Source organism: Podarcis liolepis (assembly GCF_965112155.1).
Source record: "Podarcis liolepis genome assembly, chromosome: 7".
Taxonomy (NCBI): Eukaryota; Metazoa; Chordata; class Lepidosauria; order Squamata; family Lacertidae; genus Podarcis; species Podarcis liolepis.
The window spans coordinates 76,734,309-76,753,432 of NC_139561.1; the positions used below are offsets into that span (position 1 = coordinate 76,734,309).

Genomic DNA, 19,124 nt, shown 5'->3' on the forward strand with positions numbered 1-19,124 from the left:
TTGGCAGGGAGGTCGGTACACCAGAAGGAATCCTGTACTGCCCCTATTGCCCAACTTCCAGAACATGCACTCAGAGAACTGGGTCTTCCCAATAGGACGCCCAGTGTAAACTAGTGACTTCCTAAAAATCACGGCAACACACACACACACACACACACACACACACACCCCGGCCCCCCTTATGACCTGGGTTGCTGTGCGTACAAGAAACCTGGTGGACAAGCAGGCACATTAACAGTATCCAGCCTGTTTAACAAATCCCAGAAGCACAAAAACAACACTGAAGTTCACTATCATGTATGTGTTTATTTCTGTATGTAATTTCTATCCTGCTCTTCCTTCAAAAGAGCCCAGGGTGGCAAACACCAAAGTAATAAAATAATACGATTTTTAAAATGTTTAAAAAAATATTTAAAGCAATGAAAACATTAACAGCCCTTTTATCTAACAGTTTATTATTTCAAAGATGGCAGGAAGGCACAGTATGTTTCAGACATCAAATGCATGGCTGAACAGGAACATTTTAAAATTCCTCCTGAAAATTAATAATGAGAGAGACAGATGCGTTTTACTGTGGGGAGAGCATCCCATAATTTTTAACTTGAATTTTTTATTTTATTTTTTGAAATTTAACAAAAAGAAGGAACGGGGGGGGGGGAGAAAGGGGAAGAATAAAATTAAATGAAAACTAGAAAGAAAAATAATACACAAATAATGCTAATAATGATAGTAAGCCACAATCAGTGCATGGATCCTAAATTAAAGGAAAAACTTAATATAAGTCATCCAAATGTTCAAACGGGTCCAGATGAAACTGATGCTGATATGAAATATGTTTGAGTATAGCCAAATGTCATGGACTGGTTGGCCGCAAAGGAATGGTAGAAGGAATCAGCTGGGGAACCCCCAAGAGAAGAAGGCTCAGAGTCCAGGGATTGGTGGTGGGACAGCAATGAGCGGTCACAGGGAGAAGAGAAGAGGGAAAAGACTGGGAAGAGTCTGTACAGCCCCAAGGTTACTTCCTCAGGAATCTGGGCAGATTATTGTCTTAAGTCACCGTCAGACCAAGCTGTTCCTGTCAATGGTTTCCTTCCCCACCGCTTCTGTCAAATTTATATTGTAGGCAGATGTGATGGGTTCATCTAGAAAAGCTTTCTGAGCTAGAGCAAGAATCGATGTCTTAAAGACCTGCTGGAATTTCTCCCCAACGAAGATGTAAAGGATGGGTGTGAAACAAAAATTGAAACAGGCTCCAGTGATGAAGATTGGCATCAGTACATTTCCCACCATTCCAGATCCCTCAAGGAGCACTGAAGCCTGGTAGAGGTGATAAGGAAGCCAGGAGATGAAGAATGATGCCACAGAAGCCACAAGGATTCTGAAAGGTTTCTTAGTTCTCCTCACCAACCTTTTCTTCTTCATTTCCTGGCCTATACAATAAGAGCAGCCCATGATGATCATGAAGGGAACCAGGAAGGCCAAGAGAAACCGAGTCACAAAGAAAGCAAAATGAACACGATACCTTAGGTCTTTCGTCTTCTCATCATCCCAGTCATTTGAAAAAGCATAGTTATTGTCACACACAAGCCTGCCATTCTCTACCTCTCGTGTTTCCCGGAAAGCTAAGTAAGGGGCACTCAGGGCTAAGGACACAAGCCAAACTCCTATGACCAGTCTGTGTGCTCGAGAGATTGTGCGGTTATGCTGGGACCAGATGGGGTGGCAGGTGAGGAGGTAGCGGTCCAGATTGACAATGGTGAGAAGAAAAACAGTGTTGAACATCCCCAGAGAACCCAACGAGTTCATGATCTTGCAGGTAACTGTGCCAAAGGCCCAGTGGAAACCAAGAAGAATGTAGGCAACATAGAATGGCATGTTCCAAGAGGAGATTAAGTGGGTGAGAATCAGGTGGAGGAACCAGAGGGTGTTCACTGATCTCTTCATCTTCACACCCAGCACCCAGAGAAAGAGCCCGTTCACAGCTGTCCCCACCAGGAAAGACAATGAGATAAGGCAGGCGATGGTTAAGTTCATGGGCCTTATGGCTACCAAGGAATGGTTGGCATTTGTTCGTACTGTTGATGCATTCTCCAAGATGAAGGCCACTGTGGTTGTTTCCATGAAGCCCTGGAGGAAGATAGAAAGCAGTAGGCTGAGTTAATAGCAGAGGAGGGGAACAAGGCAACAAGAAGAAACATCCTTAACAGTTTTTTGTTGATATGGAAATTGAAAACATTATGCCCTAGGATTACGATGTTGGACATAACTTGTAGACAGCTGGAAATTAAATTAACTAGTCAGGTGGGTAATTTTTTGGAGTGGAAACAGGCAGCCCACAAAAAGAGAAATATAAAGACATTAGTCCCCATGTGTTCCAACTCATTTTCTCCAATTGTTGCATAGCTTTTAAAAATTGAATCGAGAACCACAAGGTCTCCCAGGAGGAGTTGAAAACAGAAATGTTCATGATGACAAGCAATGTTACATTTGGAGGAATAGGGATAGGAGAAAAATTTGATTGAGACCATCTTGGCTATGAGTTCTGAAAGATCTGCTGCCTGCTTTATCATAGAATCATATATTTTACAGTTGGAATGAACCCCAAGGGTCATCTAGTCCAACCCCCTGAAATGCAGGGATATCAACTAAAGCACCCAAGACAACCATCCAACCTCTGCTTAAAAGCCTCCAGTGAAGGAGAGTTCACAACCTCCCAAGGGAGACCGATCCACAATCAAACAGCACTTGCTGCCATAAAGTTCTCCTGATGTTTAGTCAGAATCTCCTTTCTTTTAACTTGAAGCCATTGGTTTGGATCCTACACTCCAGAGCAGGAGAAAATAAGCTTTCTCTAGCTTCCATATGTCGGCCCTTTAGATACTTGAAGATGCCAATCATCTTTCCTCTCTGTCTCCTCTTTTCCAAGCTAAACATACCCGGCTCCCTAAGTCATTCTCCGTAAGGCTTGGTTTCCAGACCCTTGATCATCTTGGTCACCCTCCTCTGCACACGTTCCAGCTTTTCAATTTCCTTCTTAAATTAAATTGTGATGCACAGAGCTGGACACAATACTCCAGATGTGGTATGACCAAGGCAGAATAGAGTGATACTGTTACTTCCCTTTATCTGGACATTATAGTTCTGATCAAGGGGGGAAATGCTTAAAATGTACATTAGACAAAACTGTATTCAGAGATGAATTTATCGGGAGAAATTCACACTAAAATACTGATCAATTTTCATGAAGAATGTTTTTAAAAGTATTTGCAATAACAATCGCAAACGGATGCAGAAATGTAAAGCATTAAGACTGGAAAAATGAGAAAATGAGATAAACAGAAACTGAAAGATTCACCCGCCTTGGTTATTGCATGCCTTAAGTTTAAGAATGTGTGTTGTTACCCACAAGTGAGGGTGTTAGTATGTCAGTTTCATTTTTTCTCATTTTTGCAATCCTAAATTCAGTTCCCCACATTACCGTATTAGTCTGCAACTCAAAAAAGAAAGAAAGCCTTTATGAAAAATCATCTTCATTTTATACAAATTTCACCTAACATACCAATTTTTGCATGCAGTTTCCCCTAATATACGAATTGTTGCAAACCATTGTTCCCCATTATAATGTTTGTTATTTCCCTGATTCGGCATTTGCATGCACATTTCACACTGGACTGTGGATTTTTAGTCACATTGCTTGGCTCCAGAACTGCATCGCAAAATTCAGAAGAGTGGAAATTTCAAAGGATGTCTTTCAGTTCATGTATCTTTTTGGAAAGTGCAAATTACTTTTGTTTGTTTTTTCTTTAAATGGGAAATGAATAAAATTTCTTCTCAATAATCTTTATTGGTTTAGATTAAAAATATAAATACATAACAACATTTAGTATAGAAACAGAAAAAGGAAAGAAGAAAGAAAAGGGACAAAGAGATATAAGGCATTATACATTTCTTCTGCATAAATACAGTAACATATTAACACTTAAATTCATATAAATACAAATTCACAAAAGAACAGGAAAGGTTTCTAGAAATGAACTAAAAAAAGACTTCCAAATATTCTCATTTACGATATCTATTCTTTCCTTTGTACCATACAGTCTCGTATTACGCTAGTTTATCTTCACATGTCCACACAAAATGTCATTTACACTTTTTATTTTGCAAGAATCACTCTAATTCTGCCAAGAGATTCTTGTTCATACAATAGTTTTTAAAATATTCTTTAAATATTCTCCATTCCTTATAGACTCTCTGTTTCAGATGACTTCTTACTCTTCCTGTCATCTTTGCCAGCTGGAGGTATTCAATCATTAGGGCTTGCCACTCTGCTATTGTAGGTATTGTTTTGTTCTTCCAGTTTCTTGCCACTAATATTCTGGCTGCTGTTGGGGCATCCATGAACAATGGTCTTATGTTTTTTTCTTATTTCTACTGGCAATATACCTAGAAGGAAGGCTTCTGGTCTCTTTTTGAAATTGAATTTAAATATTTTTTTTTAAGTTCATCATAGATGTTATTCCAGAATTCTCCGATGATTACACAATTCCACCACATGTGCAAGGAAGACCCCATTTCTTTTTTACATCTCCAGCAAATGGGTGATCTATTTCTATACATTTTTGCTAGTTTTGCTGAAGAATAAAATTTCTTCTCAATCTGTACCCATAAACAAGACACAAAGGTTGCAACCCTTTCCTGTGTTTGCTTCCAGCACATGGTAGCCTATTCAAAGATACATTGGGTCCCTGAATGTGGACAGGTGTCGATAGAACAGCGGTAGATGAATTTCCAATTCTCTCCTCTCTATTTTCCCCCCATGTGATTTCTCCAATTTTATCTCCAAAGACCTCACTCGATTTTAGCTGGCTCTCAACTTTCCATGCTTCCTCCCCCACCCCACAGGACATAATATCCTTGCTCAACAACAAATTACAGCAATGCAGTCTTGTGTCCACCACAACAGAGCTGCGGATTCAGTAGCCCAGATGTTGTGGAACTCCAACTCCCATCAGCCCCAGCCACCATGGTCAATGATCAGGGGGGATGGGAGTTGTGATTCAGCCATACCTGGTGCTTGCATTGCCTGATGTAGCCTCTAAAACCCAGGACTGCTGAATCTCCAATCATCCAGAACTCATCCAGGTAGTAGAACTGCCATGGCCCAGAATTTTGGCATTCTGATTCCCACCTCATGCTGAACTGGCTGCTATTGCTATCCAACTATTCCTTCTCCATGGCACCTAGCCTGAGAGCTCCACTCACTTGATACCTTCAATCTTCTTTTCTAGAAGTCGTTGTCATCCGAACTGTCAGGACCAATGGGGGGGGGATGCTTAGAGAATACGGGGTATTTCAGTGTGGGTGCAAATTAAACCACTTCACGAAATAGATTTTCCGTAAAACCCACTTCCTGATTCTCAGTTCCTTTTAGCAAATTATCCAGAATCTGTCATGCCTGCTCCACTTCCTTGAATGATAAAAGATTGCATAAAAACACAACAATTAGTGTGAGGACGGGGTGGTGGTGATGCTGGAAAAACTCTCTTCTGAGAGGTTCAATCACTTTGCCACCCCTGACATGGATCCTTGCCATCCCCTCTTTTCTCCACCATGAGACCTTACCTGTCTACAGTGACGAATAGAACCTTAGCCAGTTGGCTTCTGACCAGCTCTTCTCTTTCTCCCACCGCCCCACAGCAAGTCCTTGAGGAACATCCTACTCACTTAGTGCCTTTGATCCTCTTTGATCCTCTAGAAAAGGCTGTCCTCCAAGCGTTCTATGATTTGCTTCTGCTTTCCAGGCTCAAGTGGATAACTATAAACAAATGCGAAGAAATAGAGTGTGATGTATTTTTAGTATAGGTTGAGGGTTGGGTGGTGGGAACGCAAGGCCTGAACTTCCCATGAATTCTCCGTGCGAATAGACTCTTTGCAAACTGCACTTCCTTGTTTTCAGTTCCTTATAGCAGACTTCTAAAGATTTGCTACACATGCTTGAGGGCACCAGTCCCAAAATAGCTGCTATGGGGCGTAGGCACAAGCACACATAAATATACTGATGCTGTTGCTGTCTAATAACAACAGGGAGCATTCCTCAGTACCAGGAAAAATATACAAGGTGGTCAAACCGCGTGGTGGTGTAGTGGTTAGGAGCGGTAGACTCATAATCTGGTGAACCGGGTTCAATTCCCTCCTCCTCCTTGGGCCAGTCACACTTCTTTGAAGTCTCTCAGCCTCACTCACCTCACAGAGTGTTTGTTGTGGGGAAGGAAGGGAAAGGAGATTGTTAGCCACTTTGAGACTCCTTGGGGTACATAGCTGTCAAGCGTCCCTTATTTGGAGGGACAGTCCCTTATCCCAGAGCCATGTCCCACTGCTGTCCCTTATTGATGGATGTCCCTTAAATTTCCCGGGTTTCAAAGGAAGCAGCTCCTCTCCCTCCCTCCCTGCCAGCCAGGGAGGAGGGAGGCTCCAACTGTATTGCTTGGCTGCCCGGCCTGCCCCCCTCTGCCTCCTCTCACCAGCCTCAGCCCCTGGGAGCCCCTACCCACCAGGACCCTTCTGCCGCCATCCTCCTTGCAGCTGCCAAACTGAGCGTGTCTGCCTGGGGCCTCCCCTCTGCGCATTGCCGCTGCTCCCGCTAGGCCATACTGCGGCTGTGCCACCGAAGGACCCGGATGAGATGGGCAGCCTGGCATGGCCTATGAATTGCTGAGGAGCCTTGAGAGGAGAGCGAGGGCAACCAGAGAGAAAGCAGTTCAGAGAGAGGAGGAGGAGGGAAGGCGGAGGCGTGTGCAGGTGTTCCAAGGGCTAACCATAGAGGGGGAAAGTGGAGGAAGGACTGCAAGTGCTTCTCCCATAGATTTGTAGTGGTAGACTAGCACAGATGGTCTGATCTGCGGGTTTACTTCAGGCGCTATCCCCCCCCTTCCCCCCGCCCCACCTGATGGAACTGAGAGCTGCAGATGGAGCACAAGAGAAAAATACAGAACTGCAGCAGCATCTTCGTAGCTTGGACTTCGTTTTGCGCGAAAAGTGGTTGCTGCTTGTAGTCATTTAATTGCAGTGTTTCATCGGCTGGTGTCTTGAGCAGCAACCTCTGGAAACGAAGGGCTAAAAACTGGCGCTGCTCTCCAAAATTATCTGGTCCCTTTTAACTTCGTATTTCAGCTGGTTGACTAAAATCCCTTATTTTGGCTGCTGGTCCCTTATTTTCAAATCTGTAAGTTGACAGCTATATTTGGGTAGTGATAAAGCGCGATATCAAATCCGAACTACTACTACTACTAATACTCTTCTTCTTCTTCTTCTTCTTCTTCTTCTTCTTCTTCTTCCTCTTCTTCTTCTTCTTCTTCTTCTTCCTCTGAACTCACAGAGATTGCTTAGAAGTTAGCTGCACATTTTGTCTCATAACTTCCTTTCTAGGAAAGCTAAATACTTACATTACAAAAAAGAAAGAAAATGAATGCTCAGAGTGTGGCGCACCAGTGGTCTACACTGACTGCCAGTGTCTCAGACAAGGAGACAGTCCCAATCCTACTAGGAGGTGCTGAGGATAGAGCCTTCTACCTGCAAAACAGATGCTTGAACACTGAGCAACAGTCCTTCAATTTAGTCATGTACCCACAATCATGTCTCCCTCCCCCAAGTTTCCAAATTGTAAAAAACAAAACAAAAACAAAACAGGAAATGGATAAGCACTGCCTTCACTTCTTTCTTCTTCTTCTTCTTTGTATAAAATGATATTTTATTTAGAGTTCAACAATAACAAAGGGTGGGACCCGCAATAACTATTACATCAGTTCATTACAATTGACCAATTTTAACAATAAATAAGCAATAGTTGAAGAATTACAAAACATCACTTTTAACTCACTCGAGTTTTCATATTTAAGTTTTATCTCTTTATTTCTTTCCAGTAGGTCAAAGAAGAAAAGACCAAAGAAAGAGGTACAAAAAAGAGAAGAGAGAGAGACAGAGAGAGAGAGAAGAAAACAAAATATAATAAACACACCTGACTTCTGATTAGACGCATTGTGTTATTATTTCTACTAATTTTTCACACACAGTTCCAAATTATTGTATTGCTTTCTTTGTTTTCCTCAGATACCAAAAAAACATTATATTTGTTGTTTTACAAGGATCATTCTATTTCTGCCAGGAATTTTTTTATTATTATTATAATACTTTTCCAGATACTCTTTAACATTTCCCCATTCTTTCTATACTGCCTTCACTTCTACCATGCTGCCTTGAGTCCAGAAGGAATGAACTCCTTTGGGACCTTTCCCCCTTTGCAATCTTACGATTACAGTTCAAAAATAGTCATACTCAGAATAGACTCATTTAAATTAATGGACATGATCGGAATAGACCTACTGAAGTTAATGGGCATGATTAAGTTCAATGAGTCTACTCTGAGTAAAACTTAGTTGAATGCCATGCAATGGATTTATTTTAAAATACGAAACAAAAAAAAATAGTTTTCTTAGCCAAGACGGGTTATAGTCACCAGATGTGATACTTACTCTCCCAGAGAGGTACTGAGTCCTTCTTTCAGGCTGATTCAGAGAAGATGAGCCAGAGGAGCAATTCTCTAAGCCTTTTTTATGATCTCAGACCACAATAACTAATTTCACACCTTTGGACATAAACACATTTTGTACTAAACTAAAGCTTGTGTTTCACAACAATCTCTATAAATATCAACATGTCTTGAGAAGGGCATTCAATGTTCCCTGGTGATGGGTTCAAATTCTTCATTCTTCATATTAATGGGGGTTTTAATTGTATTTTGCTTATTTCCTTCCTTTTTTCAGATTTTGAGATCAGTAAATTAAATGTACTGAAGGCTGCGGCTTGCTATGTTGGTTCTGCATTTCCTTCCTCAGCAGCAGCACCTGCATAAGAAATACCCGTTCATGTCTGTGATGTGAAAACCACTTGTGATCTCTGCAGAAAAAAAATCGTGCAATTTGCTATTCTAACTCCATGAAAACAGCTGCTCCTCTCTACTTTGACTACCTCCTAAATACCCTTAAAGAATGGTCAGGTGACTAACTTGTTTTGTGTCCCCACAGCAAAGACGGGGGGAAAACAAGGCCTTCCTCCCTGCTCTCAGGGCCTTGGGTCTGTGAACGAGACATGTCTGTTGTCACCTCACCTGTTCAGCATTTAGCATGGCATGCACATTCCACCTATAGGGCACCCCAAATAACGCACAAAGCAAATGCGGTGTAGGGTGACAAACAGTGTTGTTACCCTGCAAAGCCACAAGAATCTCCCCACAAGATCTAGCTCAGACTAGAAGACAGATTAAACCAAATGAAAATGCCACTCCGAACATAATACTCCCTACAACATGAGGGTGGCCATCTGTCATGGATGCTTTCACTGAGATTCCTGCATTGCAGGGGGTTGGACTAGATGACCCTCGGGGTCCCTTACAGCTCTACAATTCTGTGATTCCATGAGGAAGGCAAAAATGAAGAGTCTCAAGCCAATCGGGGGCTATCCAAAATATTCCTACACAACCCCTTTAAAAGGTAAAGGTAAGGTAAAGGACCCCTGACAGTTGAGTCCATTCGTGAACGACTCTGGGGTTGCGGTGCTCATCTCGCTCTATAGGCTGAGGGAGCCAGCGTTTCTCCGCAGACAGCTTTCGGGTCATGTGGCCAGCATGACTAAGCCGCTTCTGGCAAACCAGAGCAGCACACGGAAACACCATTTATCTTCCCGCCGGAGCGGTACCTATTTATCTACTTTGACATGCTTTTGAACTGCTAGGTTGGCAGGAGCTGGGACTGGGCAATGGGAGCTCACCCCATCACGGGGATTCAAACTGCCAACCTTCTGATCAGCAAGCCCAAGGCTCAGTGGTTTACACCACAGCGCCACCGCGTCCTAATAGAGCCCATACTGTTGAAGGATGGAGGGAGGGCACCAAAGGACAAAGGGGGGAAAGGTTGGGGAGGAGCAGGCTTATAAACCAAGCCATCCCCATTGACAATTGGCCAAGGCTTTACCCATGCCACCCTTAGCTCCTCCCCAGGACAAACCACCTGAGTCATCTTTTTGGGGGATTTCGGATATGGCTAACTCATCCCTACCATAGAGTGGAAATAGAATTTCCTCCTCATCCCCTCTTGTGTTGTGATTGTTAAGCCTGTCGATTAGGACCGCCTTAAAAAATAATAATTGTATAGCACTGAAAAACTATACCTGCTTTATAAACTCTTGTTCTTAGCAATAATGAATACAGGTGCTACAAAGTTTAACAATGAATGAATGTGCAAAACTCTTAAGTATAGAGATTTGATTTACTGAAATTGGGATTGCTTAAATGTGTTACTGTGCATTTAATTCTGAAAGGTTCCCAAGTAACTCTTGTGTATTTGGTTAACTCTAGTCACATGGGAGGTACCTTATTACATTCTCCATTTTGTTTTGTGTGTAAGTGACTTGTAATGGTTGCATCTCCAGGAACACCAAATAAGAGACAGTGTTAGATAACTCTCTTTCTAAATGCAATAGAGCCGAGTGCTAACTTTTCCCTGTGAAATCTAGAAGTCCAGTCAGGAGAAGTCTGCTGGGAGAAAAAAGCGGAAACCTCTCATAAGGAACTACATCGGCTGTGGTGAGGACTGCAGGGCCTGCTCCCTTACAACGTCTGTCTCGCCAGAGTGGTGCATGCTCTCCCGCTTGGACTACTGCAATGTACTCTACGTGGGGCTACCTTTGAAGGTGACCCGGAAACTACAACTAATCCAGAATGCAGCAGCTAGACTGGTCACTGGGGCAGCCCCCAAGACCACATAACACCAGTCTTGAAAGACCTACATTGGCTCCCAGTACGTTTCCGAGCACAATTAAAAGTGTTGGTGTTGACCTTTAAAGCCCTAAATGGCCTTGGCCCAGTATACCTGAAGAAGCGTCTCCACCCCCATTGTTTTGTCCGGACTGATGTCCAGCACCGAGGGCCTTCTGGCAGTTCCCTCACTGCGAGAAGCAAAGCTACAGGGAACCAGGCAGAGGGCCTTCTCAGTAGTGGTGCCCGCCCTGTGGAACACCCTCCCATCAGATGTCAAAGAGATAAACAACTACCTGACATTTAGAAGACATCTGAAGGCAGCCCTGTTCTGGGAAGTTTTTAATGTGTGGTATTTTTAATATTTGTTGGAAGCCGCCCAGAGTGGCTAGAGAAACCCAGCCAGATGGGCGGGGTACAAATAATAAGTTGTTGTTGTTACATGGCCGAGCTGGGTAACATATCCAGAAGACTGAGTGCAAGTACAGTTGTACCTTTGGTTAAGAACCTAATTCGTTCTGGAAGTCCGTTCTTAACCTGAAACTGTTCTTAACCTGAAGCACCACTTTAGCTAATGCCACACCACCACTGCACGATTTCTGTTCTCATCCTGAAGCAAAGTTCTTAACCCAAGGTACTATTTCTAGGTTAGCAGAGCCTGTAACCTGAAGCGTCTGTAACCTGAAGTGCCTATAACCTGAAGCGCCTGTAAACCGAGGTACCACTGTACTGGAAAGGGGGGGCGGGGGGCGCTTAGCTCCCTGCTCCCCAAGTCTGTGCCAGCACTCTGCTCCAAATATAAGTCACACTTTAACTTTTCACAGTCAGAATTGGGGGGGGGGGGAGAGTGTGGTTTATATTCGGGCCAATACGGTAAATGTAAATACTTTGCAGATATTCTTATTTAGCTATATGTTCTCCAAGTAAAAGCTTTTGAATATCTTGACGAGTTACTTTAATTTCAAGAAAACAGTCAGTCCTGCACGGGATTGGGCTTCCTAGCTGCAAATTAGCTACTCTGCCAACAAAATCTATATATGTGTAAAGCAGGAATACCCCAGTGTAACAACTAGAGCTTGTTTACCTTTATTGAATAAATGGGAAAGCAAAGCACAGGCGTTTTCTGAGTCGACACCCACATCTTTAATATACAGTCAACGTCTGTAACCTCAAGATGTTGCTGCTCTGCAGTGCCCTTCAGCCCTAGCCTGTATGGGCAATAGTGTGTATTGACAACCACATCTTTTATCAGCAGCCAACATGGTGCATCCAAGTTGCTATTGCTGAGTTCCAGCTCCTTTCAGTCCTTCAGCCCAACAATATCTAGAGGGAGGGCACCTCACTGCTACTCCTAATCGATTGTAATTAATGAGGCGGGTGTATAACTGTTCATAGAAACGGCTGCTTTTCTCCCTATGGCAGCTTCTTCAAGGAGATGCTAGATTATTCCATTGAACTGGCATCATCTTCATGCTGCTGCCATCATTCATGTGGCCGGACTCTTCGCCAGCATTTGTATCCTCTATCGGCATGATGAAACCTTTCTTTAGCAAAACAACAGTGGATGTCCTGAAAACTTGCTTGAATTTCTCCCCAACGAAGAGATAGAGAATTGGGGTGAGGCAGATATTCAAACAGAGGCTAATGCTGAAAATGATCCGCAGGACTTCTACTGCTGTTCTCTGGTCTTTATGAAACAGCGAGAGAGCATAATAGAGGTAGAAGGGAAGCCTGAAGATGAAGAAGCAAGCCACAGAAACCACAAGGACTTGGAAAGGCTTCCCAGCCCTCCTTGCCAGTTTTTTCTTCTTTATTTCCTGACACATCCAATGATAGCAGCCCACAATGATGAAGAAGGGGAACAAGAAGGTGAGCAGAAGCCGAACCACAAAGACTGCCAAATCAATTTTGTAGTGCAGAGCCTCTGCTTTGTCCTTATCCTCGGTGATAAAGAAAGCAAAATTTTTCATGCAAACCTCTTTTTTGTCATCTTTAATCACATAGGAAACCAGATAGGGAATGGACATGACCACGGAAAGGGTCCATACTCCTGCAAGCACTCTCCTTGCTCGGGGTTTTGTGCGGTTCCGTCGGGACCAAACCGGATGGCAGGTTATCAAGTAGCGGTCCAGGCTGATGATGGTGAGCAAAAAGACTGGGGTGAGCATACCTACAGCGATGCAGAAGTTGACCGCCCTGCACAAGAATGGGCCAAAGACCCAGTGGAAATTGAGGACATCCTGGACAACAAAAAAAGGCAGACAGGAACAAGAAACCAAGTAGGACAGAGTGAGGTGAAGGAACCAGATGGTATTCACTGTCCTCTTCATCTTCACACAAAGTAACCAGAAGATGTGCCCATTCATGGCTGCGCCCACCAGGAAGGATACCAAGATGATGCTAGCAAGGCCCCAACTCAGGGGAGGTTCATCTGTTGGGCCAGCTTGGCTGAGGTTCATTCCTGTTGGTCTGGCCATGTTGTCTTTTTCCATGAGATCCTGTAAGAAGATGGAGAAGAGAGGCAGATGAAGGGAAGAAGAAATGTAAGAAAGAAAAGAATATAAGATGCAAAGAGGCTGAGAACTTCTGGGGTGTCAGCGAAGCTCAGATGCTGACAGGGAGAGAACAGTTAGCAGCGGAAAGCAGAGAGGAGGGGGAGAGCAGCTGTAATCTCTGAGCAAAGGGGAGGGGGGAAACAGGACCAGAGGGACAGACAGCTGTGTGAGAGCTCCGATAGTGAGCCAGATGTTGGAATGCAGAAAACATTCTCTCCCAAATCTCGTAAGATCTCAAAAGTGGCTGAGACGCGTGAAAGATACCCAAAGAGAAGGTGGGGGCTTCTATGCTGGGGAAGGGGGAGGAGCTCAGTCTGGGCTCTGTCCTCGTTTGCTGTTTTAACAATAAATCTGAAATAATTAACAGCCAGAGTCGTCTCACATTTGTGGGAGAGACCAAGCCATAACATGGAGATATCTGGAGAAACAATTGGTTCCCCTGCACTTCTGAGCTAATGGACTTCACATTCTAAGCTCAAAATAATTTTGATGCTCATTAGAACCAACCAATAGTCTCAAGACACCTCAAACCAGAGGTGTGGGAATCTTTTCAGCCTCAGGACTGCATTCCCTTCTGGGCAACTTTCCAAGACCCATGTGAGTGGTGGCCAGGGCCAAAGGCACAAGTGTGTGGCAAAACAGGCGCTAATTATACTTTTGTGCAGTAAGCACCCACACCCACACACCTTTCACTATGCTCCTTACAGGCAGGCAAGAGGTCTTATATCCTGCCCTTCCATCCAAAGGAGATGAAAGGGTGGCAAAGTTCAAGGACACATTCCAGCCAAGCAAAAATACCTGAGGTGTGAAGTAGGACCAGTGAGGGGTGGCCTGGGGAGAGTTCCAAGGGCCCCATAGAGATGCCTGGAGGTCCACAGGGGGCCTGAAGAGCCCTGCTCCTACATATATAGGGGAGCTTTCCTAACAACTCTCAGCAACCTCAAGCAAACATTTCTCAGGATGCTTTGAGGGGAGCCATGGCTATTTAAAGCAGTATGACATTGCACTGGTCATGCTGGTTGGGCCTGATGGGGGGAGCCGGGATCTCACAACATCCCACAACATATGGAGGGCCATGGGTTTCCCATCCCTGTAGCAAAGTTTCTCTCCCCCCCCCCCCGAGGGATGAAATCCTAGAATGCTAAATCATCTGCAATTCAGATCTCTAGCCAACAGACCCTCATATTACCTGCAGCACTGATGTCCTCTCTTCCACTTTTCTGCATCTCAAGTTGGGAACAGAGTCTAGGAGAGCTGCCTGGAAGCAGATTTATCGCACCGTGGAAGTGTGCTGGACAGGCAGAAAAGTTCACACAAACACTCCACATACTGCTGAGTATGCCTCACTCACCTGATGCATCAATCCTCTGTTCTAAAAAGACTGGTCCTCAAAGCTTTCTGCTGCCTTGTTCTGCTTTCAAAGATGAAATGATAAAGGCATTGTAGGGTGCAATGTCTTTAAGTTGTGAAATATGAAGCACCGATTTATCTTAAAAATGAATTCTCTGTAACTACTAGCATTGTGTCATGCTTAGTTTCCTGAATGAACTCCTTCACTCCTCTGACTTCAAGGAACAGCCATGTGCTTTCTTCTGATAATATTCTGCGAAAACAGAGACACTGTCAGCCCATTTGGATTGTGGGGGGAAACCCACCAACCACTGGGAGGTGAACTGCAAAGAGTGAACATAATGTGATTCTGCATGGATTGCAATATGGGGAAATTCTAGTTAGTGGAGGAAACATTATGATTGAGACACAATCCTGCCCATCACTGAACTATGGAAGGCCAGATAGGAGGAGCACTGTGAATGGACAGGCCTGTAAATTGTGAGGAATGAAATTCCTCTCCATCTGGTGTGTTTTTCTGTTAAATTATATGAAAACTCCCTGCAGGCTTGGGCAAAATGGTAGATGAGTAGGGCTTCTTCGGAGTGCGCTGTCAAGTCTGCATCATCTGCAAACATCTCTTGGATAAGAACCCGCCACACTTTTCAACTTGATATTCAACTACATTATGCTTAATTTCATTCATAACGGGGGCTGTAGAATGACACAACAATGAACATCATCAGACATGCCCCATTCCCCCCTCCATTTCTAGGCATTTGCACTTCATAAGTAAATTATAAATAAGTAAATGATCTAGGTCTGCCTACATTGACATTCCAGGCGTTCAGAGAGGGGTCCCTCCCTTCTCTACTTGGAGATGGTGGAAATTGAACTTGGTGCATTCTGCACTCAGAGCCAGTGCTCTTTCACTGGGTTATGGCTTTCACTGTGACTATCTGAATGCCACATTAAAGGAGAAGTGTGAGGAATCAGTGAATAGTTTGGTTATGGAACTCACTGTCGGAATCTCCACTCAGCCAAGCTGATTTTCTTCCCCCGAGTCCTTTGGAATCGCCTCCCGGCGTGTTTAACGACCTGAGCCTTTGATGAGGCTCCAAGGCATGTTCCATTCAGCAGAGTTTCCAGCACAGGAAAGAGACGAGAAGTTTGGGCTACACTGCAAAGAGTTTTATTATCCTAACTATGCAGACAAAAAACACATCCTGTCTCTAGGAAAGCAGAGAGCAACCGGAACAAAGGAAACAGGAAACCAGTAACGTCACATCCGTCTCTAGTCTCCCGTGAGACTTCCAATAGCCTGGACTGTCTCTGGAATGTAAACAGAGTCCTGTGACTCCAAGCAGCTGCTCAGTGGCAAAACAGAAACTAACACTCACCCCCATAGAAGGCAGTACTGGCCGTCATATTTTGGATGACCATAAAACCAAATTAGACAAATCCATGGAGGAGAGGGCTACTAGCCATGATGGCTATCCTCTCCCTCCACAGTTGGAGGCAGTAATGCATCTGAATCCCAGTAGCTGGGAACCACAGCAGGATTGGATGTTCTTGTGCTCAAATCCTGCTTGCAGGTTTCCCACAAGCATCCATTTGAAGAAGAAGAGTTTGGATTTGATATCCCGCTTTATCACTACCCGAAGGAGTCTCAAAGCGGCTACCATTCTCCTTTCCCTTCCTCCCCCACAACAAACACTCTGTGAGGTGAGTGGGGCTGAGAGACTTCAAAGAAGTGTGACTGGCCCAAGGTCACCCAGCAGCTGCATGTGGAGGAGCGGGGAAGCGAACCCAGTTCACCAGATTACGAGACTACCGCTCTTAACCACTACACCACACTGGCTCTCACTGTGAGATTTGCCCACTGTGAGGACAGGATGTGGGACTAGATGGGCCATCAGCCTGCTCCAGCAGGCCCATCTTATGTTCTTGGGACTCTCTGGTGGGCCCCGGAAGTATATGTCAGCTGGAAACTGGGACTGAATGAGTCAAGAACCACCAACAGGCTTTACAAAGCTCTTTGCAGTTTTTGCTGCAAGCCTGCCACAGGCTAACATGGTGGCCTCTGCACAAGTTCTTGGATTAAGGTTGGGAAATACCATGGAGCTGTAAACATGCAAGATGGTCACCGCCCAAAGGCAAGTGGTTTGTTGATGGAGATTAGGAAACAGGGGAGGAAGGGTGGGAGAAGTAAGAACTGATAGTGAAGAATCAGAGGTCCATCTAAAAAGATATATAAACAACAACTACACACAGCACTAATAATGGCTTTCTTCTAATATAAACCTAGTTTGAATAAAAATACCTTAATATGGGCAGTGCGTACAGTAAAATGCTGATCATAACAAGTATACTTAATTGCTGGAAACTGAACTTCTATACTGTGATAATTTTTTATTGTGCCTGCTTGTTTTTAGCTCTGATTCCCCCTCCCTGTGGTATTTTATTATTAATGTTATATGGAAATTGCTTTTTGATTTAAACACTATACAATTTTTGCTCGATACATAAATAGTCATCCAACGATATGGCCCTGTAGGAGATCATAAGGAAAAAAGTTTGCATAAACTGTAGGAAACATATTGCGCACGCTCGCTCTGTGTGTGTGTGTGATATTTATTTGATTTTTCGGATTAAATTTTTACAATCACATATCCAGCATACAACATAAAAACAAGATTCCAAGGAATCTCCTGGACTTCCCTCCTCCCCTTTGTGGGTCCTATTGTTAATAATTTCCTCCTGCATCTTATATGATAATCCAAAGCTTTTACATCTCCATTGTGTCCAAAATCCACCATTAAGCTACATGTGCTATTCCAATTCTACTAACGATTTTAGTTTTTTACAATGGTTTTCTCCCATTCCTCATTAAAATTTTGGTCTTCCTGATTTCTGATTCTTTCGGTCATTTTACATATTGCTGTATATATACAGCCCAGGATAGATTCTGAATCCAGGATGGAGAACCTGTAGAACTCCAGATGTTGTTGGATTACTACCCCCGTAATCCATGACAACTGGCCATGATCGCTAGAGCTGATGGGAGTTGGAATCCAGCAACACTTGGAAGGCCACAGATTCCCCCTTTGCTGTTCTACAGGGAGATGGCAGATCACCTTCAATTGAATCTGCTCTTGCTGTTGGTCTCTTGCTGTTGCTCGTTCTCACCAGTGCGGTTGTTATCTCCATGTATCTTGAGATCTTCCACAAAATCTTCCCTCAGCAGATCAATAATAGACATCATGAAGACCCGCTGGAATGTTCTCCCCAGCAAAGAGATAAAGAATGGGGGCAAAACGGATGTTGCAACAAACTCCAAGGGCAGTAATTAGTAAATAAAAAACCACTTTCACAACTTCAGGCATCCCCTTGAGCAACTTGGAAACTTCATAGCGATGGCAAGGGAGATAACAGATGAAGAATGACACCACAGCAACTACCAGGACTCTGTAAGGATTTCCATTCCTCACGAACTTTTTCTTTTTCATGTCCCAACCCATCCAGAAATAGCAGCCCATTATGATGAAGAAGGGAAGTGGGAAAGCCAGCAGGAATCAAAGTAGAAAGAAAGCTCATGGAGATCCACCGGAGGAAATACAAATGATCCAATGTCCTTCTCCACCTTTTGAGTTTCGCAGAAATCCTATGCTCAGGTTGTATATATGTGAATATAGAAACTGTATATCCTAAAGCAGGCATAGGCAAACTCGGCCCTCCAGATGTTTTGGGACTACAACTCCCATCATCCCTAGCTAACAGGACCAGTGGTTAGGGATGATGGGAGTTGTAGTCCCAAAACATCTGGAGGGCTGAGGTTGCCTATGCCTGTCCTAAGGGCACCACAATCTCTACTGACCTTCATTCCAAGGAAATCAAACCCTGGAGAAGCACTTAGAACCCCCAGAATCTCTCACTGCTTGGAGACTGTAACAATAGTAATTGGGCAAAACTCTTGTCTATTATACAGTCATACCTCATGTTGCGTCCGCTTCAGGTTACATGTTTTTGTGTTGTGTCCCACAGCAACCCGGAAGTACCAGAATGGGTTACTTCCAGGTTTTGCTGCTTGCGCATGTGCAGAAGAGCAAAATTGCGCCGCATGTGTGCACAGACGCGGCACTTCAGCTCGCATCAGTTTCGTGTTGCAGACGGGCCTCCGGAACGGATCTGGTCCATAACACGAGGTTCCACTGTATGGGCTAGAGCAGAGTTCTTCAGTGTTAGGTCCCCAGAAGTTGTAGGACTCCATTTCCCATAATCCCCAGCCACTGGTTGGGAAGATGATGGGAGTCAGAGTCCCGAAACATCTGAGGACGGAAAGCCCCCTGGACCTACCTATTAGATTGATTCATACCTGATCCAACCTGATTTGGACACAGAATCCAAACTGAAATCCAGAAACCCACATCTTT

General features: G+C 44.0%; 2 protein-coding genes across 5 annotated transcripts; both read right to left on the minus strand.

The window, feature by feature from the left end:
- Window positions 1-658: 658 nt before the first annotated feature.
- LOC310710499 (putative G-protein coupled receptor 33) lies at window positions 659-10,800 on the minus strand. 2 transcript variants are annotated; one of them, XM_083511369.1, is made up of 2 exons: window positions 8,529-10,800; window positions 659-2,127 (listed from the first exon to the last, which is right to left on the minus strand). In XM_083511369.1, the coding sequence occupies exon 2, from the start codon at window positions 2,119-2,121 to the stop codon at window positions 1,060-1,062; it is 1,062 nt and encodes a 353-aa protein (XP_083367495.1). In that variant the 5' UTR covers window positions 2,122-2,127; window positions 8,529-10,800; the 3' UTR covers window positions 659-1,059. The 2 variants fall into 2 exon arrangements, with proteins under 2 accessions (XP_083367495.1, XP_083367494.1); XM_083511368.1 differs by lacking the exon at window positions 8,529-10,800 and adding an exon at window positions 5,725-5,808.
- Window positions 10,801-11,872: 1,072 nt separating this feature from the next.
- Window positions 11,873-18,621, minus strand: LOC310712407 (putative G-protein coupled receptor 33). 3 transcript variants are annotated; one of them, XM_083515439.1, is made up of 3 exons: window positions 17,829-18,621; window positions 14,714-14,965; window positions 11,873-13,305 (listed from the first exon to the last, which is right to left on the minus strand). In XM_083515439.1, the coding sequence occupies exons 2-3, from the start codon at window positions 14,720-14,722 to the stop codon at window positions 12,235-12,237; spliced, it is 1,080 nt and encodes a 359-aa protein (XP_083371565.1). In that variant the 5' UTR covers window positions 14,723-14,965; window positions 17,829-18,621; the 3' UTR covers window positions 11,873-12,234. The 3 variants fall into 3 exon arrangements, with proteins under 3 accessions (XP_083371565.1, XP_083371566.1, XP_083371564.1); XM_083515440.1 differs by lacking the exon at window positions 17,829-18,621 and adding an exon at window positions 15,713-16,546; XM_083515438.1 differs by lacking the exon at window positions 17,829-18,621 and having other exon boundaries at window positions 14,714-16,546.
- Between the last annotated feature and the right edge of the window lie 503 nt (window positions 18,622-19,124).